We start from the raw sequence: 22,182 nt of genomic DNA on the forward strand, positions 1-22,182 counted from the left end.
ATGTTCATTGAGCTCATTGGTTCAGGCCTGAGGATCGTTCGCTCTGATACCACTTTGTAACACCCCGGTTTATAAAAGAAGTCCTCGTCAAGACATTCCCTCATAAAACGGACTGTTACCATCTCGGTTTCCCGAGGCAGTGAATAACAAATTAAACTCCAAGGCAATTTATATAATATTTTAACTTAATTATTACAAATTCTCTTTTCAAATTAAATTACAAGAACTGACGTAAGTAAAAGTGAAGTCTTCTAGATGATGATCTAGCTACTAGGTCGTCGATCCAAAGTGTCTCACGCCCATCACGCTCCCGTCCTATCTCTTAAACCTGTCAAGTCTGCTCCCCATAAACGGTTCATCACAGGTGTTCACGAATACACAGGGTCAACCACGAGGTTGAGTAGGGAAAACAATAAAACAATAAAATATGATATGCATGATACTCCGTCACCTCCATCTCCATCTCAACTCATCACACACATCTCAAACCCCGAACGCCCACCATACCGATCCCCTAGACTATAAATATCGACCAAGTCGATCCGCCACCAATAATACCGAGGACACCAGGGCAAGTCCTGCAGAACCCGCCTGGGCCTTATCACAACATCACATCGTATCTCAACACCGTCACCACCACATCCTCCTCCAACTCCAATGCATATGAAATGCTCAACAGTAATTAATGCAATGCAATATGTATATAAATCACCGAATCGATAAATCATAAAGTCATGCCAGTTACCCGATGTTGTGATATCATACTCAATACGACCAAATCAGTCAATCACCTTTCCGAATATAAATGATAACGTAAATCAACAACCAGGAATCAAGTCAACACAATTCAACTATGACGATAATAGGACAAGTGTATTTCCCTACCTCAAAGTGCCAAAGAAATCCAATTAAGCAGTTAAGCCGTCCAATGGACAGATGTCCAATAATATTCCATCACAAAATCGTTCTCTGAAAGATAAATAATGATAACAATTACTTAACTATTCCCGTTCCCAACATAGAGGGTTATTAATGATAGAACTTCCTAAAAATGGAAACTTTCCCGATATAGTAACTTTCCCTTAAACTCGACTCAAGATAATTAATTATGATTAATTATTATTTTATTATTTAAGCAACTCGAACTAAAACCCAAAATGGTAATTAAAGGATTAAACGAATTATGCTTTTAAGAAAAACCCGTATCAATATTTGAACAACTCAACACCCGACTTGAATTATTAAATGTCTCGGGAATTAAATTGGATAACCAATATGATAATTAAGCGAATTATATGATTAAGAAAGTCTGAATCAAACATTGGACAACTCAACAAATCCCGACTCAAACCCGCCCTTAATTATATTAAATAACTCGGGAATTAAATTAACTGAATTATTTAATGACACGGGAATTACATTACTTAATTAAGAATATGACCCATTAACGAAATATAATGATTAAACTATGAAAACCCGTCTTTAATTATTTTAATGCACTCGGGAGTTAATTAATTAATTTAGAATACGATAACTTAAATAATAATTAAACGAATCAAACCCGACTAACCCACGCATCCCCTTCAACGTGACACAACTCTCTCCGACAACCACCACCCCCTCACCTCACCGACCACCAGGCCTGACACCAGGTCTGGCCTGGTCACCTCCGACCACCACCAACGTGGTCGACCCACGCCGGTGGTCTGAACCACCGCCATCAATACCCCATGTCTGCAACCTTGCCGCCTCAACAGGCCATTTTTGGCTCGACTGCCACCACGACACACCCCCTGCTCCCTCGCCTAACCACCACCCTTGACACCACCGTCGAACGACGAATCTGACACACGTGGCACCACCACTTCGACCTCCCCCAAGTCCATGGTGGCGCCACCCCAAAACTACCCGTCTAAAACCCGCATAAATCCCATCTCTAACTCGTTTGTTACCCCCCCTGTTGCCGCCGCCTATTACCGCCACTAACACCACCAACAACCGCCCTAAACACCACCATTATACTCGTCCCTTACCACCCATTACCAATACCCTGCCAACAACTACCCTAGACGCCATTACAAGACGCGAAACAACCTACCAAAAACCCGTCATAATGCGAAAACAGAGAAGAAGGTGTTGAGTGCTTACCTTCCTGCCACCACGACAACCACCACTGCCACCCTAGGTCGTCGACACTAGACCCTTGCTCGTCCTTGCAGCACCGTCAACACCTAGCTCACTCTCTTTCTCTCTCTATTTGCGTGAATGGCTGAGATTGGATCTGAAAAAGGAGGTAGGAGGGAGGCGGGTAGGGGGTAGAGATTAGGGTAGTGTTTAGGTTATAATTAGGTTTAGGGTTATGATTAATGGGCTTAGGGTTAATTAGGGTTAAATGGGCTGAACAGTTAATGGGCCAGCTCAAAGGTTCAGCTCACATTTCGAATTCCATATAAAACCGACTCAATTAACTTAGCTTGATACGACGCGAGTTAAATAAAATAACTTAACATAATTATCGACTCAACAATTTACCCGACTTAATTAGTAATATAAAATGTATAATAATTAATAATTAATAATATCCATTTAATTTATTATATAAAAATACGGGGTATTACAATGGCTGCTGAACCCGATTTGTATCATGAACTTAGAGCTCTACAATGGGAAGATCCAGAGTTAGTAAAGATCAGAGAAGGTATACCACAGGGAAGATCCGAAGGATTCGAAATCTATCCAGATGGGAGCTTGAGATTTAAAGGAAGGTGGTGTGTGCCTCTTTATGAAGCCATTCGCAAGAAGATCTTGTGGGAAGCACACAGTTCGAGATATTCCATTCACCCAGGATCTGATAAGATGTACAAGGATTAGAAGCTACAATATTGGTGGCATGGGATGAAGAGGGATATAGCAGAATATGTGGCCAAGTGCCTCATTTGCCAGAAGGTGAAGTTCGAACACCAAAGACCCGGAGGCCTACTACAACCCTTGGACATTCCAGTGAGGAAGTGGGATTCCATCTCCATGGATTTTGTAATGGGACTACCACGAACCCAAAGCAACAAGGATGCGATTTGGGTAGTTGTCGATAGATTGACAAAGGTGGCACACTTCATTCCGATACGAGAGACTTGGAGCATGGAGGAACTGGCAAAATCTTACCTGAAGGACATCATTCGACTACATGGAGTGCCAAAGGACATCGTATCTGACAGAGACCCTCGTTTTGTTTCACACTTCTAGGGAAGACTACAGGAATGCATGGGGAGTAAACTCAACTTGGGCACCGCATTCCATCCTCAAACAGACGGACAAACGGAGAGGACAATACAAACGCTAGAAGATATGCTGAGGGCATGTGTCCTAGAATTTAATGACAGTTGGGAAAAACAGCTACCCTTGATAGAGTTCTCCTACAACAACAGTCACCATGCGAGTTTGGGTTGTGCACCTTTCGAATCACTTTACGGAAGAAAGTGTCGAAGTCCAGTATGCTGGGATGACGCCAGCGACCATCTGACACTAGGACCTCAGACTATTCAAGACCAGATTGAGCAGATTAAGATTATCCGAGAAAGACTCCAAGCTGCGCAAGATCGACAGAAAGCCTACGCCAAAGAACACCGAAGACCGATCGAGTTTGCCGTGGGAGATCATGTTTTCCTAAAGGTATCACCAATGAAAGGAGTAAGACGATTTGGCCTAAAAGGGAAGCTCGGCCCAAAGTACATCGGACCATACGAAATCTTGGAGAAAGTTGGCAAAGTGGCCTATCGTTTAGCGCTACCACCAAACCTATCAAAGGTGCATAACGTGTTCCACGTGTCCTAGCTACGGAAGTATAGAAGCGACCCATCACATGTCCTTACACCTGATGTTGTCGCTATCGAACCCAACCTTCTTTACTCTGAAAGACCGGTGGAGATTCTGGCCCGAGAGACCAAGACACTCAGGAGGAAGTCGGTACCTTTGGTCAAAGTTCGATGGCTAAGTCAAAACCTCGACCATGCTACTTGGGAGACCGAAGAGTCCATGCGCGAAAGATACCCCGAGCTTTTTGATTAGGTAGTTTGCACCTCTTTAGTTATCATGAATTTCGAGGACGAAATTCTTTTAAGGGGGATGTACTGTAACACCCCGTGTTTTTAATCGCATATTTACATAATTAATTATGATATTATAATCTTAGAAGAGAAACTTGAAATTTCTTTCAATACCTTTTAGTCTTCGAAACAATCATTATATAAGTTACGACTTTTCCCTCGCGCGTAACTTTAATCCATCTTCGTATTTTGGCCCCTATTTACTCATCCGGACTCCGATTGAGGTGAAACAAAAGCCTAAATTTATTATTTTTCCGAGCCCGACACCATGGTAATATTTTCATTAGCCATTAACAACTTTAAAATCCCAAACCTGCTCGGTTGTGCAAAGAGCCTTCATAAAATCATGGTGTCTATAATCAATTCTATGATGACTTTGCAAACAAACAAAGGTTTTGTTTGTACCTCCCATATTTAAGAAATTGCAGCAGCTTGTGACTCTTCTTCCACCCCAAATACATCCATTCTTATGAGGAGTCTAATCCTTCATGAGCTTTTGTTTCTTTCTTCACCCTTGTGCATGGACTAGACCTCACTCTTACACAAACCATGGCCATTGTCCTTTGTGATGGTTTCCACTAGCATGCAAATGATCCGTGAACTTATACACATGGAGTGAGTACTTTGACATCCTATTTAAAGCACCTTATTTCACACCTTGCTCCACTTAGTTGCATACTCACATCTTCCATATCCCACAAAGCCTAAGTTAAAACTCGTATACTTTTTATTCCCTTTTTCTTTCCTAACTCTTCCTTGATTATAATTACTAGATTAATTAAGTAGATAATTTATTACTAACTTGTTTGTTATTTTGTTGTTATCATGGAATCAAATTAGAGGAGGAAGAGGAGGAGCCTGTTGATCTAAGCATCTTCGATTACATTCAAGACCTGGACAACCTTTAAGGTAACCTAACCTAACCCTCTGCCTCGTAATTGTAGAATAGTAGTAATCTAGTCAGGAGGCAAATAGACATATCTTGGTAGGATAAGTCTTTCTAACTAGTGTCATATATGTATTTTTTTAGTGCAACATAATATTGCTTGTTACATGCATGTTGTTGTCCACCTTAAATAAATCACTTAAATAAATTATTATGTGGAAATTGACAATGTGCCAATCATGTCTATAAGCTTAATAATTGTGTCATCACCTCACATGAGAAATATACCTTTGAATAAATTTTTAATATGCACTCACATGTTGGATCCACTAAAACAAAGTCAAAATGAAAATTTGTATGCATATGCTAACTTGTATGAAAAATGATGAAACTTCTTATTTGCACTCATTTCGTTTCATGCATGAATAGAGTTGAAATTTTTATATGTTTTACCTTCTGATTTATAGGATTTTTAGGCGCAGACCTTGTATCGATACGATTTTTATTCTATTTTATAAAATTCCTACAAGCCTGAATAATGTACGAAATTCAGTAATTTATATACCCTTTTAAAAATCATAAAAAAATTACAGGAGTTCAATTATATTATGAGGAATAACCTGGAGAAATCTTGTAAGAAAATACTTAGTTTATGACCCTTTTCGAAAATAAACAAAAAGGCCGCTCTATGGTCTAATACGATTTTAATATCTTAAATTTATTTGGTGAAGCTACTTTATAAAAATAAAGTTTTATTCAAGTGTAATACAGCAAGGAGAATATACAAATACCTTATTAAAATAATTATATTAAATTATTCAGTTTTGAACTAAAACTACCTTGCTTAGTTATTTTAATAACTGTTTTAAGAGTTTAAGTAAATTTTATTCTAAAAACCGTTTTAGAAACAACCTTTAAAGATCTTAACAAGTGTAAAAGTGATTCTTAGAAATTTTGATGAAATTATTAAATTTTGGACTCAAATGCCTTTGAAGGTTTTATTTTAAAATACTTGTCTTCACCTTCAAATTATAAGTAAATCAATATAATAATTATAAGGACCTTATTTGAATATTAAATAAAACTTAAGGACTTGTCTCTAGTCATGCCTTGACTAATTAAAATATTAGTTAAGCTGTGAGTTGACTATGACGACCTTGGTTAACCATTGACTAATTAATTAGTCAATAGTTACTAAGTCAAAGTAAATTTATACTTGAAAATAATGTATCTAGCAATTCCAATCCTTGAATAACGAATTAGAAATAATGAATACTTTCTAATATATTACTTGAATAAGATTTTCCAAATCTCAAATACACTACTCGGTTAAGATTAATACCCATGAATTTCTCATGGAGTAAAAGCGTTTTCCACAGCTTGGACTAGGGCCTGCGGGAGTCTGTAAGTCCGGTATCATTTTACCGCCATGTTATCCTAGCTGCCGAACATGCCACTTAAATGGGACCTCTGAATCGGTATGCTATTTCCGGTTATCTTGGGTATGCCCCTTGAATGGGACCTCTGAGCCAAGTGCCGCTATGTTGTCGATATGTTGGGATGGTCCGCATATCGATGTATCATCGTCTCTATGAGACACATGTGAGTCTTTCGTGCTATATGTTGGGCGCTACCTTGGTAAATTTTAGGGATCGACGTGTCGGAAGAATGCTTAGAGAGCTTATGCTATACAAGTACGGACAGCACATCCCGAAGCTGCGTGTGGAGGGATTGTCGTTAGGATAGTAGTCGACCACCGCCACCGAGGAGTCTGCGTGTTCCAAGAAGTGTGGAGTGGGTATATGCGCATATATTGACAGAGCTTGATCGGCTTTACTACCTTTCAGATATCTTGGCAAATATTATTTCACGGTTGCGATCGTGTGCAGACCTTGACAGTTATGATTGTCTTGGTGCCTCGAAGTGTATGGGACATGTCACTTAAATGGGACCTCTGAGTCCATCCATTAGCCGTCTGTTCTTCCCCACGATTCTGGTTGCTAAACCAAGTCAATTTAGTCGTCCAGTCCTATTGGGCACTAGGGGTGAGATGTAAACCTCCTAGTATCGATATGATCGACGGGATTGATGCTCCCACTCGTACTCAAGGTGAGATGCAAGCCGTGAGTATGCGTGTGACATTAGTAGTCACGTCCCGTGCTTTTTATGAAGAAAATAAATATTTTAAAAAGAAATGACTACAAGTTTTTATCCGCATAATATCTACTTGGATTTACTATATGTTGATTTATATCACATGTTGTTGAATAATGTCGTTATATTCACATATTTATCATGTCATATGCCAATATGAACCAATGTGTTACTTCATGTACATATCACATGTGTGCATGTCGATGTTGTAATGTGACTGGAGTTGTATGTTTGACCGCCTAATTGCATTACTAATATTCTCCATGATAAGAGGCCGTTGATAGAGGACGGTTAGGTTACTCCCACTAAGTGGGGCAGTTTTATTTTAATGATGTTTCAGGTAACATGGATCATGAAGACTTGGACTTAGGAGGGGACTGTCGAGAGAATAAAACATCTTATGTTGATCTTTCATGAGTTTATGTAGCAAACTTTTATTAAAGTCGGACCTTGCTTTAAATTTGTAATTCGGATATCAGACCTTGTTTTATGTTCTAAACATCCAGTTTTATGAATCAACTCAATATGAGTTGACGGTTTTAAATTTTACTGATTTTTATGACTTATCTTTCTTTCCGCTTTCGTTAATTAAGTCATTAGAGAAACTGGGTTGTTACACGAATACAACCCAAAATCACCACCCTCGTCGGTGCCGGCCACCGCCCCTAACTACGGTGGGTCCAGTGGCCACCCACCATGCCGTGGCAACAACAGCAGCAACAGTAACACCAACGACAGCAACACAACTCGCGCACCCTCTCTTTTTCCCTTCGATTTCGCCACCTACGGCCACCCAACCCACCACTCAAGACCACCACCGTGACCTCCTCACTCCCCTCGACACAACCACCCCATGTTCAGCCCTATATGGTCACGGTAAGGGGATTAAAAATCGTCTTAAGACGGTCGCACAACAACAAATCTATAAAAGTGCTCGGTCAAACCCCTAATTGGGCGGTCAACGGGGTCAAGGGGTGGTCAACAGCGGTCTATGGCGGGTCAAGGTCGAAGCGGGTTAATTAAAATAATATATAAACTAGTGTGAGATGGTTTTACCTTATGATCTCGAGGCGGAGAGACGAAATCTCCAAATCTCCTCTTTCTCTCTTCTCCGTTTTTCTCTCTTATTTTTTGTTGATTTTGTGAGATATTGAATGGATAAGATGGGTGATGGGTGGATAAGGTGAGGGGTATATATAGTGGTAGGTGGGAATGTATTATTATCCTTATTATTTTATTACCCGTCTTATAACATAACTCGTATAAAATACAATATAATATTATTTGTATAATTATAAAATACGGGGTATTACAGACATTCATTTGCATGGTCATATAATTTCTCATAGTAGCATGACATAGATGAACATTTTTATTATTGAAGCTAAACAATGTTTTAAAATTTATGTGGTGAACCATATGATGATTTCCGCTCATATGGGGAGCAGTGGTTTGACAGGTTTACATATTTGCGTATGCGTTTGGGAGGCTTGGGAGCGGCCTTACATCATTTTGTCACCATTCCTTGTTGTCTAGTTTTTGACTCTTTATATACTCCACTTTTATTTTGATTGGGTTGTATTATGGAGATTGTCATTTGAATCCCATAACTTGGAACTTAACTATTTAACTATAACTTATCTATTTTAAATCGTTGTCATAAATTACTCTTTACTCGTTTGTTCGTAGTACAAACTTGGGAAACCAAGTCATCTGACACTCCTATGGGTTGGGGTGGCCTAGAGAAAGGGTCCCGACTTATAAGGGTGTTGCATAATAGCCCTACTATTAGTAGCATCCATGCATGTTTAAATATTGTTATATCGTTCACATGCAATCAATGTAATTGTTTACTTTAACCCATCTAATCCAAATTGCTAATTCAACCGACGTAGTAATTGTCATATGCTAGGATCTAATGCCACGGATAATGCATTATATTGGTAGATTCAATCATATCTTTTAAACCTCAATCGATTTGTAGTGGCCAATAATATAGATAGTGGGCAGAATTGGATGTTCAATTAGTGAACTTATCAATACGCAGCCTCTCGCCCTATTCAGATCTCTTAAATACTGGATGTTGTATTCATGGACATATACAAGAGTCATTCTAGTAGGGAATGCTAAGGTAAACTAATCTAATGTCTGGTTGACTTGTTTTGAAATGGATTGGACTGGAGTTGGACAAATCTAATGTCTGGTTGGGTTATTTTAAAATGGAGTCTGATACTTGATTGATTCTAATTTCATTCTAATCCCCTTGAATCTCATACTTACCCTTCCATCAAGTATTCGACCCATCTCATTAGATTTGGAAAAAAAAAACCAACAAAATATCATATGATATGGGTATCAATCTATTACTCGGTAAAACATTTATTACTTATGGAACTAAATGATCTTTTAATGTATTACAATAAGAGAAGAGGAAATCTTCACCAAAAATGAGAGAAGAGGAATACTATCTACCTCTCTTTTCTAGCTTCTCCTCTTACAAACGATTGTAAAATGGCAAAAGAAGAAGATGAAAAAGAGAAGCTAGATAGCAACCCTTATAAGAGAAAACAAAGCACCATTATTACTTGAAGAAAAGATTAGGGAAAAGATCAATACACTTTATTCATGAGCAAAAAAAAAAAAACAAAGCTTATAGAAAACAACGTGGTACAAACGTGTGTTTCATGTAGCCATCATCTAAGTAGTGGTTGTACCCAGGAACATAGCTCGAAAGAAGGTAATCAATTTGTCCTTGTCGGGCAAGTTTTCCTTAATAACATTGCTATTTAACAGGTTATCACTCCAATTACATAATCCTGGAAATTTGGCAACTGTGATAACTTGCTCTTTGCCAATTGCTTCTTGAATTATTGGAAACCAATATGCCACAAATAACCCAACAATGTCCACAAACCCAATTGTGTTCCCTCCAAAGAACTTCTTCCCATTTATCTCATTCTCCAATTTCATCAACAACTCTTCCAATTCTTCTATTGCCTTTTCACTATCTTTTCCTTCACTCACTCGTGTTTTTCGCATTGCTGCCAGTATCTGTCAATTAGACAGACAATCAACAATGGTTTATATATGACGACTTTAATAGCGGACTGTCCGAATACTGTAATTTTATGTCAACCATCTCAAACTATTTTTTTTAAACAAAAGGAACTGAGGGAGCACACTTTATTTTTTATTATATTCTTAATTTCTCCGTTTCAATCGTTTATTTATCTCTTGCTACTTACTCTGAATGGAGGGAGCCGTTGACTTATAACATAGTTCATCATCACATGGTCCCTTTATTCTCAATTAATTGATTAGTTATTTTGCACCAAAATGGATGAATTTATAATAAAAAACAAAGAAACAGTAAACAAATAATTACCTTATCATCAAGAAAGGAAGCCCAAAAACGAGCCAAAGCTTTGTCATAAACATCTTGAGGTAAAATGGGATTTTCCTTCCAAGTCTCATCGATATACTCTAAAATGAGCAACGACTCGACAATTGGTTTACCCTTATGAAGGAGAACGGGAATTTTCTTGTGAACCGGATTATTCTTGAGCAGTAGCTCACTTTTATTTCGTAAATTTTCTTCTATAAACTTGTACTCAATCCCTTTCATTTTTAGTGCAATTTCAACTCTCCTGCTGAATGGGCTACCCCATACACCTATCACTTTCACTTCCTCCATTATTAGTACACTATCAACAATATGATCAAATACTGTTTTTTTCAAGTTTGTTGGTTGGGTTGTGTTTTAAACAAGGACATTTGAGTTGCATTATATACTGGTTTCGAGTCTTGGGTCAATGAATACTTTAAATGGGCTTCGTCACTAATGACCACATACTCTTGGTACACAAGCCAAGTAATAGTAATACTGGTGGTGTACAGCGAATCAACGACCTTGACTGTGCCAAACTAAATTGCAAATTAGTCTAACTATAAATGGATATATTCGTCTAAATTGAAAAACGGGTCAAATATGTTTAAAGTGGTGATATTTTTGGATCCCACCATGCAACTTGTTGTTTGTCTTATGCTTTAAGTAAGTAGATATTTGACCCGTCTATAACTATAGACGGATATCTCCCGTCTATAATGAGACTTTGTGATTACTTTGTACATTTTCTCATTCTCATTTTGTAATTTTGATTTCAGTTTTATATTCGCAGCTAGTGCCTGTATTGTTCCCTCTTTCCTTTTTCATTCTAGTTGGATTTTGTTTCTTTTTTTATTTGGAAATTTTTTTGTGCTCCGATTTCATTTGCTTAATTTTTTTGTCCAATTGAAAAGGGAACAAGACAGCGACCAGAAAAGAGTACATATATTTCTTATTTAAGTGTATACATTTTTTTTTTTGAGATTTATCTTATAGAAGGACTAAATATTCCAGTGATGTGTTGATAAAATTGTACCTTAAATATTGTGTAAAATTTAAATGTACTTCGTATAAAATTAAATGAAAATGAAATATATTTAATTTCACGATTGTTGACCATTATTGAGATTTGGAATGATAATTTTTGTATGCCTTTTGTCGTATTATATTCACTTTTTTATATTCATTTTGATCTGTTTTCTACACGAAATTTTCGGATAAATTGAGTGTACCACATCATACCGCCCAATCAGTAAGAGCTTTGTAATTAATCATTTTACACGTAAATTGCAACAGGAGTACAGTCCCAAGCACACCAGAAACAATTCAATTTTGGCATGACAACAAGTACCAGGTCTAAGGCTTCTCCTTATCAGAATTATGAAGAACAAGCCCTCAATTCTGCTTGATTAGGTCCTTATTAACAAGAGTGTCTAGGATAATTAAGGTCAATTTCAAAAGCTCAGTTAGCTAATTTACTAAACAAGACAAGAACACATACAATAGGAAGATTAGTATGTTCAGCATGTGCATTCTAGTTTTCCTTTCCTCTTTTGGCCAGGCCAATACTAGGCAACACGTGAGTACTTTTTTCTGATCTTATATCCAACTAGGAAAGCTCATAAACAAGACAACTACCAGCCTTGTCCAGGCTCCAGATCCTTTTCCTCTTACACAAATTCTCATTTGTGACGAACGCTATCCGTCACAAGTGAGAGGCGGAGCGAATAGATACCGTATTAGTTAATATGGGCCAAATAGTGAGATGCTAGCGGGTATTGTGTATAATATATAATATTTGGGTGGGGGACAAGGACTACAGAACATTTACTACACAAAATTTGGAAAACACCACCAAATAACGTCAAACATACATCAACAACCAAACTGAACTCTCCAACCCTACATACACTCATCTCAATATTTCAAATTTTATCCCTCAAATCTTCCTATTCATCCATTCAAATCTTCATCAAAATCTCATATTTTGCATTGGACAATCAATACTTCATCAAACTCATTTAAAGGTGTTAAATCAATCGTTGTTACTGGTAATCTCTTCATCTCTCTCCATTTATTCACTCCGAATTCATATCAACACTCGTTTACTAATTTCATTTGTAGTATTTGTATTTCTAATTAATATCCCTCAACTGTTATTGTTGATTTTAAATCGGGAAAATTAGGGTTTATGTAAATTTGGGGATAACTGATTCTATGGTTATAATAAACTTCACGCTATTATTTTAAATCATGTTTATAGTTATTTGTCAAGTTTAATCGTGGCTAGTGATTTGCGGCTTTGAATTTAATGTAAAATTGGGAGAATTTTTTTAACTAGGGGTTTTTGGTTGATTTAGGGTTTTTGACGGTAATTGAATGTATTTTATTTTTATATTGTTGTCTTTGTTGATGAGATTTTAGGCCAACAAATGTTTGGGTGGATGAGTAAAGATTGATTACCAAGTATTTATTTTATGGCACAAGATTTTAGTTGATAATTTTTGCTGATGGGATTTTGTGTGATGTTGATGAGTAAAGGATTGTAATTTTTATTTTTATGTTATTGATGAGATTTTAGGGAAATTTTAGATCAAAATTTTCAAGGAAATTTGTGTTGGTGTTGTTGTTGAATCAATTTTAGATGAAGGTTTTAGTTGATTATGAAGATTAACATAAATTAACGAGCACAAATGCGTCTATAAAACTGACAGCAACTAATGTGTAACGTAAAATAAAATGCGTTTTTGAAAAGATTGTCATTTTAGCTTACAATGTGACCATTTTAGAGTTAAGTGTTGACATTTTAACCAAAGCATAAAATTTGGTTGCTCTTGTCATAGGTATTGATCTTTCATATATGTTACCATTTTAGCGTACAATGTGACCATTTTAGAGGTTCAGTGTTATCATTTTAACCTAAGCTTAAAATTTGTTTGCTCTTGTCATAGGTATTAATCTTCATATATGTTACCATTTTAGCGTGCAATGTGACCATTTTAAAGTTCTGTGTTACCATTTTAACCAAAGCTTAAAATTTGGTTGCTCTTGTCATAGGTAATAATCTTTCAGGATGTTTTACTTGGAATAAAAGCTACAAAATGGGAACACTTCAGACTAAGATGATATTATTTCTTAACATATAAGTGATTGTTAACAATGTGACCACCTTAGCTGACAAATATACCAATGTTATGTTTTAAATTTTTCTTAACATGTAAACATAATTTGTAGCTTAGCTTGATAACATATTTGTGTTAACATTTTGACATATGTATAAGTGCCTATAATGTGACCACTGCAGTTTAGTAATGTGCCTATGTTTTGAGTTTCTATTTTGGATTTAATAAATTTGAATTTTGCAGCTTAGCTTGTTAACATATTTGTGTTAACATTGCGACATATGTATTAATGTTGAATATGTGACCATTGTAGCGAGAAATGTACCAATGTTTGTTTTTTGTGAAGATTATAAAAATATTTGCTTTAGTAACATAAATGAATAAACATGATGACATATTTTAGTGTTGAAAATGTGACCACCCTAACTGACAAAATTATCAGTGTTATATGTGTTAGAAAATATTCTAAACATGTTAACATAATAGATTAAATATGGTGATATATATGGGATTGTTGAAAATGTGACCTCCTAATCAGAGATATGTACCTATGCTTTAGTGTTTTGATGTTTTGACCTGAACTTAACATGGTAATATCTATGCTTAAATTATGGTGACATATGTTATTTTCTTTAAAATGTGACCACTTTGGCGGGTAATTTTACTATATATGCTGAGGACTGTACCATAGTTAGAGGTTGAAATAAATATTTACATGATAACATATATTATTAATCATTGTGACATGTCCTAGTTGTGAAATGTGACCACCTTTTGAAAATGTGACATATATTAGTAATCATTGTCATAATAGAAAATGAAATCTTAAATTGTTAACGTAAATTACTAAACACGGTGACATATCTGTTGATGTTAAAACAGTGACCACTATAGTTTAGAAAAAGGACCTATGTTTATGTTTGTTGAACATTTTGGAAAATGTGGCCACCTTAGCTTAGGAATGTACCAATGTTAAGTTTTTTTTTTTTTTTTTTTTTTTTTTTTGTGTGTGTGTGTGTGTGTGTGTTGATAAAGGATCTATAACACGTGCACACAATATACTAAAGATAGTCACAAATAAGTGTTTGTTAATAATGTGACCACCTTGTTAGAGATATGTACTTATATCTGATTGTTGTGTGCTAAAGTTAACATGATAACATTTATGTTTAACATATAGTGACATGTGTTAACATCTTTAAAATGTGAACGCTTTATTTAGGAAATGTACCATTTTTATAATGTGGCCTTATTAGTTGGGAAATGTATCTATGTTTGTATGACATATGTTTAGGAAATGTATTAGTTTGCTGAACCACTTAGCAAATCTTATATCCTTAGCTTAACCTGATAACATATATGCATGACACATGGGGACATGTGTTAGTGTTTCAAGTGTGACGTGTAACACCCCGCGCCTTTCTTATATTTTAAATAATTTTTAAGCAATTTTTATTTAATATTTATAATTTAAAACTTATTTTTATAAAATATCGCCGTTGTCGCATAACGGTAATAATAGTGTAGATTTTAATAATAAGATTCTCCGTCTCGAGTTATAGTAGATTTGAGACGAAAGTTCTAGTAGAAACCGACTCAATTTCGAGTTATTAGGCTTATCTTGACTCATGGGCCTTTTCCTCCTCTTTTCTCTACACAAAACCCCAACTAAACCCTCACAACTTCATCTCTCTCACTTCTAATTTCTGAAATTTCCCAACAAACATATCACCATTGTTGAACAATCTCTTCTTAACCCTAAAATCACCATATCTCACTCAATTCTTCACCAATCTCGTTCCTTTTCGTGCCATTCTCTTCCTTTTCTCATTTCCCTTCTTTCTAAGGGGAAATTTGGACAACCCGGAGGAGGATAGCTACATCATTGACGACTCAATAAAAGATTGAAGTGCAAAAAGGTAACGGTGATGGGTTACTCGACTTTTATGTTAAAATTGTGTGATTTGTGTAGTATTAGACTCATATGATTGTTAAATTTGTTGTCTTTCATGACTTGTGGTGAATTGATGTTGATTAGAATACTTGTATGACATTCTCACATGTTTGATGAAAAGTTCCAATCTTTATTGTCTTTGATCCGTATTGGTTGAATTTCTGTCTCAATTATGTTGTTTTTCTTGGTTAGAATCATGTTAGGACAGGTAAATAATTGTTGTAGGACGATTTGTGGTTGTTTGTAAATTGTTCGAGAAATGATTTTGGCGATTCACGCGTACAGCGGGTCTCAGCCGGCCGATCGGATGGGAACCCCCTGTAAGTTGTTTCACTTTTCAAAATTTAATCGTAGATCCCAGCCGGCCGACCGGCCGCCGGCTCTGGACCGGCTGGGAACCCCCTGTAACATTTGGCCTTTTTACAAATTTTTCAAAATTGAACCTTGGGTCTCAGCCGGTGGACCGGCCGCCGGCTCTGGACCGGCTGGGAACCCTCCGAATGTTTTATTGAAAATCCATGTTTGCCTGGAGTCCCAGCCGGTGGACCGGCCGCCGGCCCACAACCGGCTGAGACCCCTCTGATTGTTTTTCTTCGCCTGTAACTTATATTAACCAATGATTTACGCATGTATCTTTTCCATGATTAATAAGTGATCAATTTAGGACATGTTTACGTGATGATCATGCCATTATGGTTACTCTTGTTTGTGATCTAAGTATGATGACTTACATTGTGCAACGACTTGACATTCCTTATTTTACCCTTGCGGACCATTGGTTACGGTTAGGTGCCATGTTTCCGGTTTGGGCTATTGTTCCTTCCGCCTCTTCGGACCGGGGGTCACGGTTAGGTGACAAGGTTCCGATTTGGGGTTACTCGACTTTCGGGCACGGTTAGGTGTACCGTGTTTCGAGTCTTGGATTCGGATGGGTCACCGCATGTCGAATCGAGTGTCGTCCATCCCGAGAGTCTGGCCAGGTTTAGACTAGGACCGTATTATGATCGTCGTCCTACCAGGAGGTTGGAGTCTAGGTTAGATGTCTTGTGTGTCCATACTTTGTAACTTGTCTTACATTTGTGTCGAGTCAATCAGTGACCGTTTGACTTAATGATTCCTCTCTCATATGTGCACCCTTATTCTTATTTCACTATGCCTACTAATCATGATTTTCTTGTTATCGTAAGTATTCATTCTTATGCTTGTCTGTTTAATTAAATTCCTAATTATTTGTATTTTGACATATTGTGGCTGGGAGAACCCTGAGTTACTCCCCATTGATTGTGGCTTTCATATTTATTATGAATGACAGGTTGGTGATGAAGCTTAAGTGGGGAAGACCGTGTGAGTTAGCGAGTTCTTACCCTGGACCTTATTTAGTTATCACTTTAATAGACTCACCTACTTTTAAACTTATGTTAATTCGTGGGATATCTTTTCCCCAATAATTAGACTTGTGTCTGTAAACTTAAATTTAACTAACTAAACTTATCTATTGTGTTGGTGATACCTCGCGTTGGACTTCAACAGAAGCCTTAAAAGTTTTAAAAACCCCGTGTTTCCGCTACGTTTTACTAGTTATTTTCGTTACCTCAACGAGGGGTGTCACAGTTGGTATCAGAGCATATATTGCTCCCGACGCACACACGTGTACCCCAACTTAAAACTTTAATTTGACCTTGAATAATGAATGAGAGATGGGTAGAATTAAGGACCTAAGTTGGTAGCCTTTTTGTGTATGCTTTGTGGTAGGTTCTCACTTGTTACTCTTGTGCGAAAAGATGGTACGACCAACCAATGTGGAAAATGCTATCATGCAAGCCCTCACTCAAGTGCTTGCTAATCAACAAAATGCTCAACCCGCTCCCCCTACACATGAAGCTAACCGCCAAGGAAGTTATGCTTGGATTGGAAGTAACCTAGCAAGGAACAAGGCTAGGACCTATGGTGGTGAAATGGATCCCGTTGCTCTCTCGAAATGGTTTCGTGATATGGAGAAGAACTTTTCTCTCTTTTATGCCCGAGAGGAAGACAAGGTGAGGTTAGCCTCTCACTTTCTTGTGAACGAAGCCGATAGTTGTGGGTTAATATCCGTATACTACCCCTCGAATTAAGGATTATAACGTAAAATTCATATGCAATTTATAGTCATAAAACGAAAATAACAAGGAAACGATAAAGATTAGAAATCAACCTCGGGTCCTTTAAATTGCGGCGTAAAGAACAGAAATCAAAGCAGATTTCCTCCTAATCGTTGCACCCAAGACTTTGTCCGAGATATGCCCTTGTGCTAGAACAGTGTTCTCCGATTGCCTTGCAATATAGGGAGAACTGATGTGAGTTTTTGTCGAGATGAGAGATCTCAGGTTTTTCAGAGAGGAATACTCTTCAAAACCCTAATTTTTGTTTCAAATGATGATTAGGTTTAACAGAAGGAGGAGGTCTCCTTTTGTTCTCCTAATTCGGCCAAAACCGTGACCCACAAGGGGAAGTGGGCTTCCACTTCCTCTTGATTTTAACTCGAGGTCCGGTTCGTTAAATACTTAAATGTATATGACGGGTTTGTATTATAAACTGTTATCGGTTATCGGAAATTAAGGCATCAGCTAATAATACGGGTTAGCTGAATTATTTATACGTGTCCGACAAAACAGTATTGTATAATTATTTTTAATATACATTTAATTAAATATAAATCACGTATATTTAATTTTACGAATTAACTGGTTAATTCGCCTTAGCCCATGATATTTAATCCGTATTAAATATAATATCTCAACATCACATATTTGACTAATTACTAGTCAAATGACTCGGACTAACTGGTTAGTCAATTTTGGCATCTACATGACAGTATTTTCATACCGTCACATCTCTCGAACGTATCCTATAGGTGTGACTTTTAGGGACCAGTTGATCACCGCCATCTGTATGACAATAACGTCAAACTTATCTAGCAAGCCAACCGTTATTGATAAACGTGGATCAACTGATAATAATACCAAAGTATGCCCTTTGATCCTTTTAGAGGTTTATAAGTCCTTGCACTAACTGTTAAGGACACCAACCCCAACAAGCTCCCACTTGTCCGTACAAGTGCATGTGCAATGACGTTATCCGCACTAACTGGAGGACACAAGCTCCAACAAACTCCCACTTGTCCGTACAAGTGTATGTGCGATAACCGATTCTCATATTCATTTAAAAATTTCTCCCACTCAATGTAAAACAATTTGCAGATCTGGATCCGCAAAGGTCGTATTTTACAATCGATCTGTATCTAGAGTGGTTTCCCCGACTAGAGAGTAACTTAACTGATAAAACGAATCCGTATCCGAGCATGGCCATGCATTTCGATTCTGACTCCTCGAGTGGCCCTGAGAAATATCGAGTACCCGATAAAGGCTGAATATTTCCTTCAACTCGACTCCTTCCAATCTAAGCACAAAGATGAAATGACCCGAAAAAATCTACTTGGCCCCCTTGTTACGGATGACCGTGAGAAAGAAACCAAAGTCACCCAAAATCTGCCGTAGTCTCAAGAGACAGTCGATAGTCAAAGAATCGACTCTTAGGATCACCATGGAAGTCCTATCCACGACCGGGCAGCGAATGTTATAAAACATTTAGGACTCCACGTCGATGTCACAATGGTGTCCTACGAAATATCCGTATAAATCGCCTCGTGATTGGTCACAACCGGTTGACTTATGGCTCGTTGAACCCACCATCAACCAACGCCGCACGAATAATTGCCGAGTTATCACTCATGTGGGCAATTAAGGACTAACAAGATATGATGTTTGTTCAGTTCACTTTGTGGTGTTCAAAATTGTCGTACAATTCCACATGAAAAACAAAATATATATATAAATATCAAAACGATGATGTCGTATAGAGTACAAACGAGAATGAATCTGATCCATAAAAGAGTACTACAACTCAGGAACACGTTTGATTCCCATGGAGTTAACGTGCCCTTCATGCTTATCTTGTCGTAATGCTTTAGTGAGAGGATCTGCTATGTTATCATCGGTAGCAATCTTTTCTATCACTACTTCCTTTTGCTCCACGTAATCACGGATTAGATGAGCTTTCCGTTGTACATGTCTAGACTTGTTGCTAGACTTTGGCTCCTTAGCTTGGAAGATGGCACCACTATTGTCGCAATAGATGGTGATCGGGTCATTCGAACTAGGCACTACAGAGAGCCCATGTAAGAATTGACGCATCCATATCGCTTCCTTTGTAGCTTCAGACGCGGCATAGTACTCGGACTCGGTCGTAGAATCTCTGTAATAGCTTTGTTTCGAACTCTTCCACCGATCGCAGCGCCATTAAGAGTAAAAACGAATCCAGACTGAGATTTCGAGTCATCTCGATCCGTTTGGAAGCTAGCATCTGCGTAACCTGTTGCGCATAGCTTTTGAGAGCCTCCATAAGTCAATGCCCAATCTTTAGTCCTCCGGAGGTACTTAAGAATGTTCTTGACAGCCAACCAATGTGGTTCACCTGGTTGCTGTTGGAATCGACTTGTCATACTCAATGCATATGCCACGTCCGGACGTGTGCATATCATGGCATACATGATTGATCCTATAGCCGAAGCATAAGGAATCCGTGTCATGCGCTCTTTCTCTTCCGGTGTCTCTGGTGCCTGAGACTTGCTCAAATGCACCCCTGGAGCCATGGGAAGGAACCCCTTCTTGGAGTTAGTCATACTGAATCTCTCTAGGACTTTGTCTATGTAAGACTCTGATCGAGAGATAACATCCGTCGTGATCTATCTCGATAGATGCGGATGCCTAGAATTCTTTGTGCCTCTCCCAGATCTTTCATCTGGAAATGGTTTTTCAACCATACTTTCACCGAAGTTAAGAGAGGTATGTCATTCCCAATCAGGAGTATGTCGTCAACATACAATATTAGGAAGACAATCTTGCTCCCACTCGACTTGATATATAGACATGGTTCCTCGACCGATCGAGTGAATCCATTGTCTTTTATCACTTGGTCGAAGCGATGATTCCAACTCCTTGATGCTTGCTTAAGTCCATAAATGGAACGCTTAAGCTTGCACACTTTCTTAGGATGTTCAGGATCGATGAAACCTTCGGGTTGTACCATGTACAACTCTTCCTCCAAAAAGCCGTTTAAGAAGGCGGTTTTCACATCCATTTGCCAAATTTCATAGTCATGAAAAGCGGCGATCGCTAAGATAATCCGAATGGAACGCAGCATGACTACGGGTGCAAAAATCTCATCGTAGTGCAAACCTGGCACTTGGGTGAAACCTTTAGCAACTAGTCGTGCTTTGTAGATATCTTTTTGACCTTCCACATAATGCTTTATCTTGTAAAGCCATTTGCATTGAAGGGGACGAACCTTAGCAGGTAAGTCAACAAGATCCCACACGTTGTTCTCATACATGGAGTCCATCTCGGATTGCATGGCCTCAAGCCATAGCTTTGAGTCAGAACTTGTCATGGCACCTTTATAGGTTGCGGGTTCACTACTCGTTAAGAGTAGAACGTCATCTATGTCATGTTCCTCGACCATACCAATGTATCTGTCCGGAGGAATAGAGACTCTTCCCGACCTCCTAGGTTCCTCAGGAATATTCACCGCAGCCGGGATTGAAGGAACAGGTTCCTCCAATGGTTGCTCGGTGTTTGGTTCTGGAATCTCCGACAGGTCGAAGGTTCTATCACTCTTTGCATTCTCGAGAAATTCCTTCTCTAAGAATGTCGCACTAGCCGCAACAAAAACACGTTGTTCGGTTGGCGAATAGAAGTAATGACCACGTGATCCTTTAGGATAACCTATAAAGTATGTCTTGACCGATCGCGGGCCGAGCTTATCTTCAGGTCTCCACTTGACATAAGCCTCGCAGCCCCAAACCCGTATAAAAGACAAGTTAGGGACCGTTCCCTTCCATAGTTCATATGGAGTCTTGTCAACAGCTTTAGACGGACTTCGGTTAAGTATTAGAGCGGCTGACAAAAGAGCATAACCCCATAACGAATCAGGTAAAACCGTGTGACTCATCATGGATCGAACCATATCAAGTAGTGTTCGATTTCTCCGTTCGGACACACCATTCAGCTGAGGTGTTCCAGGTGGAGTTAACTGTAGGGCAATCCCACAGTCCTTTAGGTGTTGATCAAACTCGTGAGAAAGATACTCGCCACCACGATCTGAACGTAGTGTTTTTATCTTTCTACCCAATAGGTTCTCAGACCCTATTCTCGGTATTCCTTGAATTTCTCAAAGGATTCACTTTTGTGCTTCATTAAGTAGACATAGCCATATCTACTCAAATCGTCCGTGAAAGTGATGAAATACCTATAGCCTTCTCGTGCGGTGATTGACATAGGACCACATACATCCGTGTGTATGAGCCCTAATAGGTCGCCAGCGCATTCCAACACCTTTGAAGGAAATCCGAGTCATCTTACCGATGAGACATGATTCACACGTGCCAAATGATTGAAAATCAAAGGCCGAGATAGCTCCATGTTTGATGAGCTGTTTTACGCGTTTCTCATTAATGTGTCCCATACGGCAGTTACCATATA

General features: G+C 38.1%; 1 protein-coding gene and 1 long non-coding RNA gene across 2 annotated transcripts; one reads left to right on the forward strand and one right to left on the reverse strand.

The window, feature by feature from the left end:
* The first annotated feature begins 4,182 nt into the window (after positions 1–4,182).
* On the forward strand, positions 4,183–7,707 carry LOC141604242 (uncharacterized). Its single transcript, XR_012526002.1, has 3 exons — positions 4,183–4,821; positions 4,944–5,012; positions 7,484–7,707. It is a non-coding gene; the product is annotated as an uncharacterized LOC141604242 (long non-coding RNA).
* Positions 7,708–9,492: 1,785 nt separating this feature from the next.
* Positions 9,493–10,938, reverse strand: LOC141609371 (putative glutathione S-transferase). Its single transcript, XM_074428447.1, has 2 exons — positions 10,529–10,938; positions 9,493–10,194 (listed from the first exon to the last, which is right to left on the reverse strand). The coding sequence occupies exons 1-2, from the start codon at positions 10,835–10,837 to the stop codon at positions 9,841–9,843; spliced, it is 663 nt and encodes a 220-aa protein (XP_074284548.1). The 5' UTR covers positions 10,838–10,938; the 3' UTR covers positions 9,493–9,840.
* Between the last annotated feature and the right edge of the window lie 11,244 nt (positions 10,939–22,182).

This window comes from Silene latifolia, chromosome 1, assembly GCF_048544455.1.
Source record: "Silene latifolia isolate original U9 population chromosome 1, ASM4854445v1, whole genome shotgun sequence".
In the NCBI taxonomy this organism is placed as follows: Eukaryota; Viridiplantae; Streptophyta; class Magnoliopsida; order Caryophyllales; family Caryophyllaceae; genus Silene; species Silene latifolia.